The sequence below is a fragment of the Rhinoderma darwinii genome, chromosome 13 (genome assembly GCF_050947455.1).
Source record: "Rhinoderma darwinii isolate aRhiDar2 chromosome 13, aRhiDar2.hap1, whole genome shotgun sequence".
Classification (NCBI taxonomy): Eukaryota; Metazoa; Chordata; class Amphibia; order Anura; family Rhinodermatidae; genus Rhinoderma; species Rhinoderma darwinii.
In genome coordinates this window covers 62,341,990-62,360,296 of record NC_134699.1, presented here as the reverse complement: position 1 = coordinate 62,360,296, position 18,307 = coordinate 62,341,990, and the positions used below count along the sequence as shown (strand labels likewise).

The following is an 18,307-nucleotide window of genomic DNA, read 5'->3' as shown; positions in this document are numbered from 1 at the left end:
ATACTGTGTGGTGGGTCACTATGGGGTCATTATACTGTGTGGAGAGGCACTATGGGGTATTTATACTGTGTTTGGGAACTATGGGTCAATGTACTATGTAGGGACACTATAGAAGCTTTATACTGTAGGGAGGCACTCGGGCATTATACTGTGTAGGAGGCAAAATGGGCATTACACTGTGTGTGGGGGCATTATCCTGTGTGGGGAGGCATTATATTGTTGGGAGGCATTAGGGGTATTATACTGTGTGCGGGGCACTATGGGGGCATTATATTGTGGGGAGGCATTATACTGTGTGAGGAGGCAATATGGGGGCATTATATTGTGTGTGGGGAAGATAAAAAAGAAAACTATATAAATTTGGTATCGCCGTAACTGTATCTACTTGTAGAATAAAGTTACCGTGTCCTTTTTACCGCTTGATGAACACTGTAAAAACCCCAATAAAACTGCAGGAATTGTGTAGTTTTTTACTCCATTTCACCCGACAAAACTATTTTTAAAAGTTTCCCAGTACATTATATGGTATCATTAACCAACTCGTTCTGCAAAAAAAACCTCATACGGTTGTGTCAACAGAAAAACAAAAAAGTTGTAACTTTTGTAAGGCAGGAAAAACAAAAATTTGAAAAATGACTGCGGCGGGAAGGGGTTAAGCTTGCGGACTACCCGTAGCAGCCACTGAAATACACAACAGACAAATATTTGCAAATATGGCAAACCTCAGAGGACCGAGTAATAAAATGAATGTGACTTTTTATGGTAACCTGTTCCGTTTAACTGCGAGCGCTGCTTATTGTTACCGGGAATAGTCTCTTCCTCGTAAACTCACACTGACAATGCTGAAAGCATAAATACGGAGTTCTGCTCCAAATATACAAAAACAGAGAGTGCTAGACCTGGTTAGTTCGGTCCATTTGCCGGACTGTGAAATTGATAGAAAAAGGAGAAATATAAAACCGCATCGGACCATGTGTAAAAAAAAAAAAAAAAAAAAAGATTTCAATGTGAGACCGCTGTTCAATTCAGCAAAGCGCACAACAGTAAACCGCTCCTGACCTGGGTGGGTCTTCCCCATTAAATCCTAGTGGCAAGAGAATAAAAACCCCATTGTACCCATATTGTACCCACTGCTTTTCCTGACGATAAACTCCCAATCCAGCTTTGTCATGTCTGACAGTCTAGTTATGGGGATACACTGCCTAACGACCACTGTCTTATCATTGGGGTTGTCATCAGGAGCATAGGGTCGAAAAGACTCATACCTACACCTTTATTAAAGTTAATGCCCATCACTCCGCTGTTAGGTCCAAAATTCAGTGCGTATTAATTTCGTAGTATAGGGAAGCTCTGTTTTCCAGACTTGATAAATTTATATCATTTTGGCTGTCTGGAGCCACCACTAGGGGGAGCTAACTGAATAAGGATTTATTCAGCTAGTATCAACATCACTAGCAACTAATCAGGTCTTCAGCTTTCCACTCACATCAGGGCAGAGATCTCTCTAAAGGGGCCCTCCCAAATATATATTTTATAATATTGCGTAGATTTTGTTTAAAAAAACTCCCGTGGATTTGCCACATATGTCTTAAAAGGGGATACCCCTTTAAGCGATTCTTTCTTTTTTTTTTTTTATGTGAAAATTCCTTACAGGGCTTGTCTTACCATGACAACCCCTTTTTGTACTGAAGCCGGCCATGGTGATCAGCTGTTTGCTGGCCATACAATCCCCCCCCCCCCCAATAGGGCATATGTACAGGATTGTTGAAATGAACAGCCCCTCTAAGTTTTAATAGTGTACTTCCCCTTTAAATACTGTCTATTTTTACAAAAGTGCCATAGTAACACCACCTAGTGTTCTTGTTTACGTAGCTACGTCCATATATAGGGCATGATAGAATAAATAGTCTGCATTATCTTAACCCTATATCTACATCCCGCTGTATATACATGTTGGAGTCTTCACTGTATTATTAACTTAGTCATCGGCACTTGTTTTAGCCTTTTTCTTTTGACATCCTTGGATATTTGCCACTCGTATAGTTGTAAAACTGGCATAGGAGGAGAGACGACGAGGGAGAATAGAAAGGCATTGAATTATTTTTTTTCCCCAGGATGCTTTCTGCCTCTGTCTTCAACCCTGCAAGAACTTCTTTTTGAAGAACGAGGATTGAGTGAGATTGTCCTTATCCGGCCGCCACTACGGAGGACTTAAGAGGTGTGCTGGCGACATGAAAGGAGCAGCTGGCAGGTATGTCCCTGCTACTCTGACATTGGGAGAAGTGACCGCTATATTAGTGGTATAAATTCCTTCATAGATTTTACGTGACACTTGCTTTTTATGTATTTTTTTGGGGGTTTTTTTTATACTTTTTCCATGATACACAAGGAGATTGTATGCATAGAAATAATAAAACAATTGCTGTTACAAACAATCACAGGCAATGTCCAAATAATTACATTAAAAAAAAATACCTTATAACATACTTTGAAAAATTAGGTTATTATCCCTTTAAAGCGAGGATTCAAGAGTTGCATTAAGTGTAGATTAAATTTTTTACACCATATTCATACATGACTTTACTTATTTTGTACTAATCCTGAGTTATATCCTGTATTATACTCCAGAACCACTGTGTACATACATTGCATTATTGTCCTGTATTGATTTACATCCTGTATTATACTCCAGAGCTGCACTCACTATTCTGCTGGTGGTCACTGTGTACATACATTACTTATCCTGTACTGATCCTAGTTACATCCTGTATTATACTCCAGAGCTGCACTCACTATTCTGCTGGTGGAGTCACTGTGTACATACATTACATTACTTATCCTGTACTGATCCTGAGTTACATCCTGTATTATACTCCAGAGCTGCACTCACTATTCTGCTGGTGGAGTCACTGTGTACATACATTACATTACTTACCCTGTACTGATCCTGAGTTACGTCCTGTATTATACTCCACAGCTGCACTCACTATTCTGCTGGAGGAGTCACTGCGTACATACATTACTGATCCTGAGTTACATCCTGTATTTTACTCCACAGCTGCACTCACTATTCTGCTGGTGGAATCACTGTGTACATACATTACATTACTTATTCTGTACTGATCCTGAGTTACAACCTGTATTATAATGCAGAGCTGCACTCACTATTCTGCTGGTGGAGTCACTGTGTACAGAAATTACATTACTTATCTTGTATTGATCCTAAATGACAGCCTGTATTCTACTCCAGATCTGTGCTCCTTATTTTGCAGGATTCAAAGCTGAAATCTGCGTTTGCACTAGATTAATTTTATTCTAGGAAGTGTTGTTATTACACCAGTAATCGGAAAGGAAAAACTAACTGAGCTCCTCTAAGCTGATAGGGGCATGTCTACATAAAAACTTGTCGACTGTTTCACGTGACAACCAGCAGAATTGTGAATTTAGCTATGGTGTGTCTCTGAAAATGTTTTACATCAAATAAAATGTAGTCACTATGTAAATTCATTGCACTACTTACCTGGTACTGATCCTGAGTTATAGTCAGTTTTATACTCCAGAGCTGCACTCTCTATTCTACTTCTTGTTATTGGAAACCATCAATAAGCTTGTTGACAGATGGCTTAGCTAAGTTTCTATAAAGCAGCAAATGCTAGAAGATTTCAGTCTTGAAGCCTGCAGAATTGTGAATGCAGCTCTAGAGTACAATACACGCTGCAACTCCCCTTGTACAGGATCAGTACAAGATAAGTAATGTATGTACACAGTGACTCCACCAGCAGAATAGTGAGTGCGGCTCTGGAGTATAAAACAGGCTGTAACTCAGGATCAGTACAGGATAAGTAATGTAATGTATGTACACAGTGACTCCACCAGCAGAATAGTGAGTGCAGCTCTGGAGTATAATACAGGATATAACTCAGGAACAGTACAGGATAAGTAATGTATGTACACAGTGACTCCACCACAGAATAGTGAGTGCTGCTCTGGAGTATAATACAGGCTGTAACTCTGGATCAGTATGGGATAAGTGATGTCATTTATTTACTGATACTTTCACGTATGGCAGCATTTAATTTTCTGGTGGACGGCCTCCTATGTATTCCTTCACATACTTTATCATCGGGTTTCTCTTTTATGACTTCTCTTGTTTGTCTTTGAGAATTGTTACAGGATTGCATAACAATTTCCTATCTGCTACGGTCGCGGCACAGGATCCCGCGCAGCCGGTGACTATGTTAATGAGTCTCGACGCCGAGAAAGCGTTTGATATGGTGGCATGGCCATTTTTGTATGAGGTGCTGGTCCGTACGGGGGTGGGTTCTATTTTTTACCAAATTCATCCAGTCCCTCCGTTTGGGGGCTGCGACCTGTGTGGCGGTCAATGGGCATAACTCTACCCCTATAGATATTTTTAGAAGCACCAAGCAGGGATGCCCCCTGTCCCCCCTTCGGTTTAATCTTTCCATAGATCCCTTACTGCGTCACCTTTCTAAGACCTTAACTTCTCAGGGCCTTACTGTTCAAGACCTGGAACTAAAAGTAGCCGCTTTTGCGGATGATATCCTGTTAGTTGTTACAGACCCCAAACGGACACTAAACCCCCTTCTTGAAGAACTGGACCGGGTGGGCCGATTATCAGGATACTATCTTAATAGGGACAAGACAGAGACATTATTGTTGAGAGGGCCTTCTAAACCCCTTTAGGCGGCAGCCTTTCCATTTAGATGGAATACTCAGGCGATCAAATATTTAGGAGTCCAAATCTCTAGACACCCTGCTACACTCTACAGACTTAATATCACACGTCGTATAGAGGAATTAGAAAAGACTCTCTCAAATTGGAAACACTTCACCCTTTCATACCTATGGAAGGCCAATCTTCTTAAGATGACAGAGTTCCCTCGTCTCCTATGTATCTTCCATACCCTCCCAATATATCTCACCCCTAAAGATGAGAAACACATTAACTACTTATACAGGGCATTTGTGTGGGGGGGGGGGGATCCCTCATAGCTTACCAGATTTTACAACAACCAAGAGTCAATTGGGGCATTAATTTCCCCGACATTAGGCTGTATAACCTAGCGGCCTTGTTCCGTTATGTCTCAGACTGGCTTGGGAATACCTCTCACTATACCTCGTACACTCTGGATTGCAGATTGTTTTCTGGACGGGCTATGTCGGGACTCCTGCACCTCCCATATAAAGGGTTTATCTGCAGAGACGAGAGCTAACCCACTACTTTTTGCAACTTGGAAAGCATGGCAGAAAATCAGGCGCCATCACCAGCTTTCTTCTCTGTTATCTCTCCACTTGCCACTAATCTGTAATACTCATTTTCAGGATGGTAATCCACGGGCAATTTTCCACAGATGGCACACGTTAGGAATCACCTCCCTAAAAAAGCTTGTACGTAAGGACGAACGTAGGGCTCTTACACTTTCAGAACTCCGCTCTAAATTTCCCGAGTTACCCATCGATCACTTTAGTTTTTTTCAAGTCGACCGTTATATAAAAAAGGTTTTACCGCAATTGCCAGACCTGGAATGGAATCCTTATTTGCTCCTAAAATTCTCCAGTCCCAACTCCTCGAAGGGCCAAATATCTAGAAACTACCAATTCCTTCATGTTTCCCTTGATTACTCACAATCCCAGACTCCTCTAACTAAATGGCAGGGTGACGATCAGACTCTGACTCCTGCCACGATACTGGCGGCTCTGGAGCAGGCACATAAACTTCTTCCCTCTGCCCGCTTTCTGAAAATGCGACTTGCCCACAGGTCGTATTTGACTCCAAGTGTGGGGTATAGGATTGGTATCTATGAATCTTCGTGTTGCTTCAAATGTCATGCACCCACAGCCAATCTCTACCATTGTTTGTAGTCGTGCCTGCAAATTCGTACATTTTGGTCTTGCATACGCACGTTCACTACTACTCACCTCACCAATTTTGTCCCTGATACGATACTGTGGGCGGTGTTTGGGTACATTGACCCTGAAGTTCACGGGTTTTCCCCCGGGGCACACAAATTGTTGCATTATGTGGCGGCGGCGGGGACGAAAGCCATCTTACAATTCTGGCTTGCTAATCAGCCCCCACCTTTCAAATTATTCTTGGATAAATTATCCTATCTATTGAAAATGGACTGGGTGGAGACCTCTCTCCATAAGGAATTACGGGTCCAACAGTTTTTTGACACATGGGAAACATTCATTGCATTACTCCCGCAAAACATTCAGATACAAATACAGAAATGCTTTGAACCAACGGTCTGGTTCCACGAACAGATGCTCCTGGGGAATGCACCCGTGTAAGATATGGTCAGGATACTGGTGGTTTTCTGGTGTGGGCGAGAGCCATGCTTCTTCTTCTTCATGTCCTTACTATTACTCCCCTGTCCCCGTATAGATATGATGGGTTCTGTTGGGGTGGATGTGTGTGGTGGGCTGGTTCCCGCGGACACCTCCATCCCTGATTTTATGTTTTTCTTTTTAAAATTCAATAGGGTGGGGAATTGCTTACAACTTACAACAAACGTGGGTGTTTCATCTGCATTGTTTTCTTCATAAGAACAGCGAGATAAACATTGAAAGTTATTTCGTTTTCTTTTCTCCCCCCCCCCCCCTTCTCTCCGTTCCCCGCCTCCCCCCCCCCATCTACTTATCCTGCTTGACTCGTTGTCAATCTCTTGATGATGTGTAATTTGTGTTTACTGGAAATCTAACTGATCCTTTGGACTGCTGATTGTATTACATTGTTCCCCCTCCCTTCTTTCCTTTTGTTTTCCCCACAAACTTAATTGTTTGGAAAAAAAATGTTCAATAAAAAGAAGTTTAAACAATTTCCTATCTGTGTCTCCATCTGCGCTCTTGAACCATCCCTCTAAATATTTATTATGATCTGCCTTGTGGGGAATGTGCATGGCTGGGATACCTGAGCGGCTTTTAATATGCAACTGTAAAATGTCTTGTGTGTGATTTTATTAACGGTTTATGACAGATTTATAGTTTATTGGGCTGCAGAACGCAGGAAGCTTTATATGGTAGGACACTGAAGAGTCAGTGTCCGTGCAACCCTCACACCTCAAATTACTGGGATATGGGGAACATTATAGTGAGGTGAAATACTCTAGTTCAGGGGTCTCAAGCATGCTGGCCGCATGCGGCCCCTGGGGCTGTCATCTGCGGCCCACGGGACACAGAGCCGCTTGTACAGGCTCTGCTTCAGGACTCTGTGGAATTCCTTGACATCGCTGTCCACATATGGACAGAGATGTCTGGAGCTTCCTCAGAGCGCAGTCCTGTGCAGAGAGCTAGTATAGGCTCTGCTCCGGGACATCGCTGTCCATACATGGACAGTGTTGTCAGGGTCTTCCGCAGAGCGGAGTCCCGGGCGGAGCGCTATATAGGCTCTGCTCCGGGACTCTGTGGAATTCCCTGACATCGCTGTTCATATATGGACAGTGTTGTCAGGGTCTTCCCCACAGCTGGAGTCCCGGGCAGAGCGCTATTATAGGCTCTGCTCCAGGACTCTGGGGAAGCATCTGACATCGCTGAGTGTCCATACATCGACAGTGATGTCAGGGGCTTCCCCAGAGCAGGAGTCCCAGTGATGTCAGGAGCACAGCTGGAGTCCCAGGAAGAGCCTACTAGCGCTCTGCCCGGGACTCCAGCTCTGGGGTTGCCCCTGACATCCCTGTTCATATATGGACAGTGATGTCTGGAGCAGAGCTGGAATCCCAGGCAGAGTGCTAGAAGTGGCTCTGCTTTGGGACCCCAGCTCTGGGCAAGCCCCTGACATCACTGTCACACTGGACACTGATGAGTTCCGGCGCAGAGCCTATACTAGTGCTCTGCTCCAGGACACCGGCTCTAGTGTTGCCCCTGATATCGCATTCCGGTCCAGGAGGATCCCCTGACGTCACTGTGTATCAACAGTGACGTCAGGGGCTCCAACAGCAGAGGGATCCCCAGGCAAAGCGTCGGCAACGCTCTGCCTGGGGATTCCACTCCTAGAGGGAGCCCCAATGGAGCTATCTACTTGCGGTGTGTGTGGCAGCATCTGCGTGGGGCACTGTGGAAGCATCTATGGAGGGCACTGTGGCAGCATCTATGGAGGGCACTGTGGCAGCATCTATGGAGGGCACTGTGGCAGCATCTATGGAGGGCACTGTGGCAATATCTAAGGAGGGCACTGTGGCAGCATCTAAGGAGGGCACTGTGGCAGCATCTCCGCAGGGCACTGTGGCAGCATCTCCGCAGGGCACTGTGGCAGCACTTCCGCAGGGCACTGTGGCAGCACTTCCACAGGGCACTGTGGTAGCACTTCCGCAGGGCACTGTTGCAGCACCTCCGCAGGGCACTGTGGCAGCACCTACGGAGGGCACTGTGGCAGCACCTACGGAGGGCACTGTGGCAGCACCTATGGAGGGCACTGTGGTAGCACCTACAAGTGGGTGTGTGGCATTATCTACAGAGGGCACTGTGGCATTATCTACAGAGGGGCTGCCTAATCGTGACGTGTGTCTGCCAAACACTGCAAACTGAGCCGTCGGAATGCATTTAACGACACTTAAACTGGAAAACTGGATTGTTGAAATAAGCATGTGGAGAATTCTCTCAAATTTTAAACCTAGCGGTATTATTATAGTAATTGTTAGGGATCTGCCAGGTACTTCATCTAGGTATACTCCTGGGATTAATCAATCCACACCTGAGGCCAGACCTGTTCGACTGACACCATCTCCCACCAACCAGGGTGGCAGGCTCAGGAGTGGGAGAGCCTATCGCGGCCTGGTCTGTCGGAGTTAGCTCCGCCCCCTGTCCTTTATTACCTGCCCTGTTCTCTCCCTCAGTGCTTGTAATTCTTTTGGATTCCTGGCCCCACTGCTGCTTGCTCCAGCCTGCTTCTGCCGTGCTTCTGCCTTGCTGCAGTTCTGCTTGACCTGCTTTGCTTTGCCCCTGGCTTGCTTCTGTCTCCTTGCCCGCTTGGGTGTACTCACTTCGTCCTGGTCCTGACTGTCCGTTCGCCGCTCCGTTTCCTCGTGGCATTCCGTGGCTACTGCCCCTTCCCTTGCATGTTCCCTGTTTGTTTCCCTGTGCACTTAGACAGCGTAGGGACCGCCGCCCAGTTGTACCTCGTCGCCTAGGGCGGGTCGTTGCAAGTAGGCAGGGACAGGGCGGTGGGTAGATTAGGGCTCACTTTCCCTTCACCTCCTTCCGGCCATTACATAATTACAAGCCCTTACCTAGTCTACCATTTCTCCTACGCTGACGCTATCATGGACCCCCTTGAGACCCTGGCCCAGCAGATGCAGGGCCTCTCCCTACAGGTCCAGGCCCTGGCCCAAAGGGTCAATCAGGGTGACGCTGCTTTAGTAGTACCCCTCACCTCACCTCTAGAACCCGACCTCAAGTTACCTGACCGGTTCTCAGGGGACCGTAAGACGTTTCTCTCCTTCCGGGAGAGTTGCAGACTGTATTTCCGCCTAAAGCCCCACTCCTCAGGTTCCGAGAACCAGCGGGTGGGTATCATCATATCCCGACTCCAGGAAGGGCCCCAAGAGTGGGCCTTCTCCTTGGCTCCTGACGCCCCAGAACTTTCCTCTGTTGATCGTTTTTTCTCTGCCCTCGGCCTCATTTACGACGAGACTGACAGGACTGCCTTAGCCGAGAGTCAGCTGGTGACCTTACGTCAGGGTAGGAGACCGGTTGAGGAATACTGTTCTGATTTTAGGAAGTGGTGCGTAGCTTCTCAGTGGAACGATCCGGCCCTAAGGTGCCAGTTTAGGTTAGGATTATCTGACGCCCTGAAGGATCTGCTGGTTAACTACCCCTCGTCTGACTCCCTTGACCAGGTTATGGCCCTAGCAGTACGACTTGACCGACGTCTCAGGGAACGTCAGCTAGAACGCTTCAGTGTGCTCCCCTCTGACTTTTCTGCGATCCCCCCCGAGGTCCCGTCTCCTCGCCCCTCCACGGAGGACTCGGAGGTACCTATGCAACTCGGGGCCTCCATGTCCCCTCGACAACGTAGGGAGTTTCGCAGAATGAATGGTCTCTGCTTCTACTGTGGGGACGACAAGCATCTACTGAACACCTGTCCCAGGCGCAAGAATAAGAAGCCGGAAAACTTCCGCGCCTAAGTGATCATCGGGGAGGTCACTTGGGCGCACAGGTATTTCCCGTTAATGTGAAACGCAATAAAATTTTGCTTCCCTTTCAGGTCTCGTTTGGTGGTCGGTCTGCCACGGGCAGTGCTTTCGTGGATTCAGGGTCATCTGCTAATATCATGTCTGCGGAATTTGCTATGTCTCTAAAGATGCCTTGTATTGATTTACCTTATCCTATCCCTGTAGTAGGAATCGACTCAACTCCCCTTGCTAATGGTTATTTTACTCAGCATACTCCTGTTTTTGAACTCCTGGTTGGCTCCATGCATGTGGAGCAGTGCTCTGTACTGGTGATGCAGGGATTATCGTCTGATCTGGTTTTAGGCCTTCCCTGGTTGCAGTTGCATAATCCCACGTTTGATTGGAATACTGGGGATCTCACCAAATGGGGTAATGAATGTCTTATGTCATGTCTTTCTGTTAACTCTATTTCTCCCCGGGAGGAGGTAAACACGCTTCCTGAGTTTGTTCAGGACTTCGCCGATGTGTTTTCTAAGGAGGCCTCCGAGGTGTTGCCCCCCCATAGAGATTACGATTGCGCTATCGATTTGGTGCCCGGTGCCAAGCTTCCTAAGGGTAGGATATTTAATCTTTCATGTCCTGAACGTGAAGCCATGAGGGTGTATATCCAAGAATGCCTGGCCAAGGGTTTCATTCGCCCCTCGACTTCTCCTGTAGGTGTTGGCTTCTTCTTCGTGGGGAAGAAGGATGGTGGTCTTAGGCCGTGCATTGATTATCGTAACCTGAATAAGGTCACCGTAAGGAACCAGTACCCACTTCCTTTGATTCCGGATCTTTTTAATCAGGTTCAGGGAGCCCAATGGTTTTCTAAGTTCGATCTACGGGGGGCATATAACCTTATCCGCATCAAAGAGGGGGATGAGTGGAAAACTGCGTTCAACACACCCGAGGGTCATTTCGAATACCTGGTCATGCCCTTTGGGTTGTGTATTGCCCCTGCTGTCTTCCAGAATTTTATTAATGAAATCCTGAGAGATTACCTGGGTAATTTTCTTGTTGTGTACCTTGATGACATACTGGTGTTTTCCAAGGACTGGTCCTCCCACGTGGAGCATGTCAGGAAGGTGCTCCAGGTCCTTCGGGAGAATAATCTGTTTGCTAAGACTGAAAAATGTGTCTTTGGGGTACAGGAGATACCATTTTTAGGGCAAATCCTCACTCCTCATGAATTCCGCATGGACCCTGCCAAGGTTCAGGCTGTGGCGGAATGGGTCCAACCTGCCTCCCTTAAGGCGTTACAGTGTTTTTTAGGGTTCGCCAACTATTACAGGAGATTTATTGCCAACTTCTCGGTCGTCGCTAAGCCTCTTACGGACCTTACCCGGCAAGGGTGCTGATGTCCTCCATTGGCCCCCTGAGGCCGTCCTGGCCTTTGAGACCCTCAAGAAGTGCTTTATCTCGGCCCCCGTGCTGATTCAGCCCAACCAAGAGGAGCCATTTATTGTGGAGGTTGACGCATCCGAGGTGGGAGTGGGGGCCGTCTTGTCCCAGGGTACCAGCTCCCTCACCCATCTCCGCCCCTGTGCTTACTTCTCTAGGAAGTTTTCGCCCACGGAGAGTAACTATGATATTGGCAACCGCGAACTTCTAGCCATTAAATGGGCTTTTGAGGAGTGGCGGCACTTCCTGGAGGGGGCCAGACACCAGGTAACGGTCCTTACGGATCACAAGAACCTGGTTTTCCTAGAATCGGCCCGGAGGCTTAATCCTAGACAAGCTCGGTGGGCACTATTCTTTACCAGATTTAATTTCTTGGTTACCTATAGGGCTGGGTCCAAGAATATTAAGGCTGATGCTCTGTCACGTAGTTTCATGGCCAATCCTCCTTCTGAGAAGGATCCTGCTTGTATTTTACCCCCTGGTATAATCGTCTCTGCCACGGATTCTGATTTAGCTTCTGATATCGCGGCTGATCAGGGTGCAGCTCCCGGGAACGTCCCTGGGGACAAACTGTTTGTTCCCCTGCAATACCGGCTGAGGGTACTCAGGGAAAACCATGACTCCGCTCTATCTGGTCATCCTGGCATCTTGGGCACCAAACACCTCATTACCAGAAACTATTGGTGGCCTGGGTTGCCTAAAGACGTTAGGGCTTACGTCGCCGCTTGTGAGGTTTGCGCTAGGTCCAAAACCCCTAGGTCCCGACCTGCGGGCCTACTACGTTCCTTGCCCATTCCCCAGAGACCTTGGACCCATATCTCCATGGATTTTATCACCGATTTGCCTCCATCTCAGGGCAAGTCGGTGGTGTGGGTGGTAGTCGACCGCTTCAGCAAGATGTGCCACTTTGTGCCCCTTAAGAAGCTACCTAACGCCAAGACGTTAGCTTCTTTGTTTGTGAAACACATCCTGCGTCTCCATGGGGCCCCAGTCAATATCGTTTCTGACAGAGGGGTACAATTTGTTTCCTTATTTTGGAGAGCTTTTTGTAAAAAGTTGGAGATTGATCTGTCCTTCTCCTCCGCCTTCCATCCCGAAACTAATGGCCAAACGGAAAGGACCAACCAATCCCTGGAACAATATTTAAGATGTTTCATCTCTGACTGTCAATTCGATTGGGTCTCATTCCTTCCCCTTGCTGAATTTTCCTTGAATAACCGGGTCAGTAACTCGTCAGGGGTCTCCCCGTTTTTCTGTAATTTCGGGTTTAACACAAGATTCTCCTCCGTCTCCCCCGGTTGTTCCAATAATCCTGAGGTAGAGGATGTTCATCGGGAACTGTGCACTGTCTGGGCCCAGGTTCAGAAGAACCTAGAGGCGTCCCAGAGCGCACAAAAGATTCAGGCGGATAGTAGACGTTCTGCTAACCCCCGGTTTGTCGTCGGGGATTTGGTCTGGTTGTCGTCCAGGAACTTGCGCCTTAAGGTCCCGTCCAGGAAGTTTGCTCCCCGATTTATTGGACCTTATAAGATCATTGAAGTCCTCAACCCTGTATCCTTCCGTCTGGAGCTCCCCCCATCATTTCGCATACATGACGTCTTCCATGCCTCCCTCCTTAAACGCTACTCCCCGTCCTGGTCCCCCTCGAGGATACCTCCTGTTCCCGTTCTCACCCCTGAGGGGGTGGAATTCGAGGTGGCCAAGATTATGGACAGTAGGATGGTCCAGGGCTCCCTCCAGTACCTGGTCCATTGGAGAGGATACGGGCCGGAGGAGAGGACTTGGGTACCTGCCCGTGATGTTCACGCTGGGGTATTGATCAGGAGGTTCCACCTTCTCTTCCCCACTAAACCGGGTCCCCTTAGTAAGGGTCCGGTGGCCCCTCATAAAAGGGGGAGTACTGTTAGGGATCTGCCAGGTACTTCATCTAGGTATACTCCTGGGATTAATCAATCCACACCTGAGGTCAGACCTGTTCGACTGACACCATCTCCCACCAACCAGGGTGGCAGGCTCAGGAGTGGGAGAGCCTATCGCGGCCTGGTCTGTCGGAGTTAGCTCCGCCCCCTGTCCTTTATTACCTGCCCTGTTCTCTCCCTCAGTGCTTGTAATTCTTTTGGATTCCTGGCCCCACTGCTGCTTGCTCCAGCCTGCTTCTGCCGTGCTTCTGCCTTGCTGCAGTTCTGCTTGACCTGCTTTGCTTTGCCCCTGGCTTGCTTCTGTCTCCTTGCCCGCTTGGGTGTACTCACTTCGTCCTGGTCCTGACTGTCCGTTCGCCGCTCCGTTTCCTCGTGGCGTTCCGTGGCTACTGCCCCTTCCCTTGCATGTTCCCTGTTTGTTTCCCTGTGCACTTAGACAGCGTAGGGACCGCCGCCCAGTTGTACCTCGTCGCCTAGGGCGGGTCGTTGCAAGTAGGCAGGGACAGGGCGGTGGGTAGATTAGGGCTCACTTTCCCTTCACCTCCTTCCGGCCATTACAGTAATGTAGTATTATTATTATAGTAATATAGTGTTATAGTAGTTCAAATAACTGATTGATTAACAATAATTTTTGATTGTATCAAATTTGAAAGTAATGCGGCCCGTCAACTTCCCATTTTTTCTATATGTGGCCCACTTACCCAGCCGAGTTTCAGATCCCTGCTCTAGTTGATAAATTTACATCCCTGCCTACAAACCTAAAGGAATAAAATCACTGCAATACCAAGCATGACCACTAGTTGGAAGTGTACAAAATAGGTTTCTACAGGGATTGTATGAGATTTAAAAAACTTTAATGCCCTCTTGGATGGAGTTGAGCTGAAATACCACACACAGCCTATGGACAAAAGTGGCGCTGTTTCTGGAATAGAGCAGACGTGTTTTTCTAAGCTCATAAAACCTTTTTTAAAGGAATACTCAAGCAAAAACTAAAAATTCAGCTAGTGACTAGTGATCTACCAAACATTATTCGTTTATTGGGGAGGATTTGGTAGATATCAAGATATCGTCTGATAACTGCTTCTATGAACCATACACAATAGATCTGAATAGAAAAAATCATATTGGCACCATAGACAGAAAGATTACTGGTGCTGAGCTTCAATATGTAGTCCACTACGCTATTGCTGCCGGCAAAAGGATGGATCCGGTGCACAAAAGAGACAAACAGAAACCACGGGCACTGGCTCCGTCACAATTGAAATCAACGGTGATGGAAACGGAAACCTCTGGTTTCCGCCGGTGTCAGTTTGTGTCTACATGTTCTCGCCACAACATTTTGGTCACTGAAATCGCACAAAATGAGGTTGTTATGGATGAGATGTCCCCCTGATGATGTAAGTGGGGGGGGTCCCACGGAGGTCAGTGGCACAGGATTTAATGCATACCACCCATCTGTCCCGGATTCAGCAGGAAAGTCCCGGATTCTGAATGGTGTCCCACTGTCCCGGACGGCCGGGGGTATGTCATGCTGTCAACTATATCTGCATCCTCCGGATACAGATGAACCCAATTATGAAGTAGGGAACCATCAGCTCCCTGCTTCAGAATTAGTTCAGAGCAGAGGGAGCACCCCCACTCGCTGAGGACTCCCTGGGCACAGCGCTACTTTAATCACTGTGCTCGGGGAAACCCTTGACGTCACTGTCCATATATGGACAGTGACGTCGGTGGCTACTCTTTGAGCAGAGTCCCCATTGCCGATGATCTAGCCAGGGATTCCGCTCCTAAAGGAAACCCCTGAGGTCACTGTCCATATATGGACATTGACGTCAGGGGCTCCTCCTGGAGTGAGATCCCGAGCCATAGTCGGCAATGTGGATTCCACTCAAGGAGTAGCCACTGACGTCACTGTCCATATATAACATAACATAAGGGCTTCCCTCTAGGATCGGAATCCCCGGCCTATGCTCTGGCTGGGGATTCTGCTCCTAAAGGGAGTCCCAATGGCATTATCTTGAAGGGTGTGTGCCACTATCTACAACATGGACACTGTGGCACTATATAGGGGCACTATCTACTGGGGAGACTGTGATGCTATCTACATGGGCACTATCTACATGGGCACTGTGTCACTATCTACAAGAGCACTGGCACTGGGGCAGCTAAGGGGGCATTATACTGTATAAGGGCAGCTAGTGGGGCATTATACTGTATGGGGCATCTGTGTGAGCAATATACTGTATGGGGGACTTTACACTCTATAATTCAGGTATGGGGGCATTATACTGTATGGTGGCAGCTATGGGGGTATTGTACTGTATGGTGGCAGCTATGGGGGCATTATACTGTGTGGGGACATCTGTGTTGGCTTTATACTGTATGGGTGCATCTATGGGGCAGTATACTGTATGGTGGCAGCTATGGGGGCATTATACTATATGGTGGCAGCTATGGGGGTATTGTACTGTATGGTGGCAGCTATGGAGGCATTATACTGTGTGGGGGCAGCTATTTGGTATTATACTGTGTGGGAGGCACTATGGGAGCATGATACTGTGTGGGCTGAATCGGGTGTGTATGAGCGGGGATTAATTGGGATTAGAGGCATGGTTTAAAAGAAAACATTTGCAGCGACGGTTGTCCCTCTTTGTGATCCTTAAAAGTTGGAAGGTATGCAGAAGAGACTTTTAAAGGTGTGCATAGTCCAAAGATAATTTTTTTGATCATGGACATCTATAGGGAATTTAAAATGACCATATAGTCTCGGACAACCCTTTTAATGCTTCACTATTTTTATATTGCACCACTACGTAACTAAAAAGTCTACAGGGCAGGTTTCATAGTAGAATACCTATAAGGACATATATAGACACAATAGATCCAGAATATAAATCACCAATAGTACAAATATAGCACTATCCAATATATCAAAAAATATCTTTATTAGAATATATTCTAAAAACATATATCGGCCATCACACAAAGTATAAAACAACATACAATAAAAATGTGGTAGTGGTATGAGGGATCACATTACATATACATGCGATAGGGCGGTATAGTATATAGATATTCAAAGACACTGTACATAATTCCACCTTAAAAATTACCAGTACATGAATACATAATCACTGGATAGGGGGTACAGATGAAACTGTAAAAAAAGATCAAAAGATCCAAATAAAACAAAACCCATATTTTGCATATTTATCCCTCAACAAGACAAACCACAGACCACAACCAAGCACCCCGACGCGCGTTTCGCCGTCAGCTTTTTCAAGGGGTAAAAGAGGTTTAATAGTAAATGGGTCCCTGAGGGCTCCCTACTCGCCATTTTTAGTAAACTTTTCACATAATTTAGAAATCCCTGGTGGTCTAAGGCAGTGAAGGGGTCACTGGTAAATTCAGGCGCTGGGGTTCCATCCCCGGGAGCCCCTAGGAGATGGTGTTCAGTTTGCCACCCTCTTAAAACGGACCCTGCATGTGTATATAATTGCAATGTATTTACTGTATAGTTTTGTGTATGGAGATAGAAGACGTTGTTTGCTAGGGTGAGACGGATTACTGCTCCACCATTGTGAGAACACCGGCGCTAGCTGCCAGGTTATACAGCACAATCATTATAGATCAATAACAGTTACTGCGTATCACTTGGAAACCTGAGTATGTTCTCTTCTATTCATGTGATATTGTCGCTTAGGAAACGCTGGAGTCAAATCGATCATACGAGCATTTAATGCTATTGTGGAATGAATGCCTCAGCTCGCACCGCACCACAGCATATTGAATGATATGAAAGAATAGACAATGATGGCAAGGTGGATCCGTCATCAGCAATAACAGTTTGCAGGATCGTGAATCAGAGCTGGGTAACATCTACGCTTCGCCTGTACACTCTTTCCACATCCCAAAAATATTCATAGGTTAGCTGGTTTCTTGTGAAACTGAGCCTAGTGTAAAGCTGATATAAATTGTAGGATCCCTAGGACAAGTATATCCTTTATAAGATCCTGTGCCTTAGTAAATAAAGGACACTACAGGAAAAATCCTTTAATTTAGCAATAACGGGGTTGTCTCAGAGACCACCCCTTTCAGCTGATCGCAACAGGTCCAGCTTCTCCCTTTCTGCTGATCGCAACAGGTCCAACTTCTCCCTTTCTGCTGATCGCCACAGGTCCGTCTCCTCCCTTTCTGCTGATCGCCACAGGTCCGGCTCCTCCCTTTCTGCTGATCGCCACAAGTCCGGCTCCTCCCTTTCAGCTGATCGCCACAGGTCCGGCTCCTCCCTTTCAGCTGATCGCCACAGGTCCGGCTCCTCCCTTTCAGCTGATCGCCTCAGGTCCGGCTCCTCCCTTTCAGCTGATCGCCACAGGTCCGGCTCCTCTCTTTCAGCTGATCGCCACAGGTCCGACTCCTTATCTAATACAAACAACTAATTTTGGCATGGGAAGCCGTGACAAATTAAGTAGCGGATTAAGTAGACCATAGACCCTGGACTGTTCCCCAAACTTGGGCCCCCTTTCTCCACCGCCGTCCTGCCACGCCATGTCTATAGTTAGCACCACCTTTCTGTGCGAGCATTGACAAATAGATGTTACGATTCCTCTTGTCAATGGGCTGTGTCCCTACATACTGACAGTCTCCAACCATCTCTGACCATATCACACTGTGTCGGGTCACATCCTCTTTACAAGGGGAACGGTAACACCCACTGTAAAAATAAAGTACCACATATACACATTGCCCCCTGTAGATAGTGCCCCCAACACTGCCCACTGAAAACAAAACATTACATGTCCCCATTCCTGT

General features: G+C 47.0%; 1 protein-coding gene across 2 annotated transcripts in view; it reads left to right on the top strand.

The window, feature by feature from the left end:
* SLC39A11 (solute carrier family 39 member 11) overlaps nt 1-18,307 on the top strand; it is a 367,218-nt gene that overhangs the window by 24,848 nt on the left and 324,063 nt on the right. For both annotated transcript variants that reach the window (XM_075845738.1, XM_075845737.1), the window contains exon 2: nt 2,115-2,251. In XM_075845738.1, coding sequence (XP_075701853.1) covers nt 2,232-2,251 — 20 coding nt within the window. In that variant the 5' untranslated portion in view covers nt 2,115-2,231. The remainder of the gene's footprint in view (nt 1-2,114; nt 2,252-18,307) is intronic.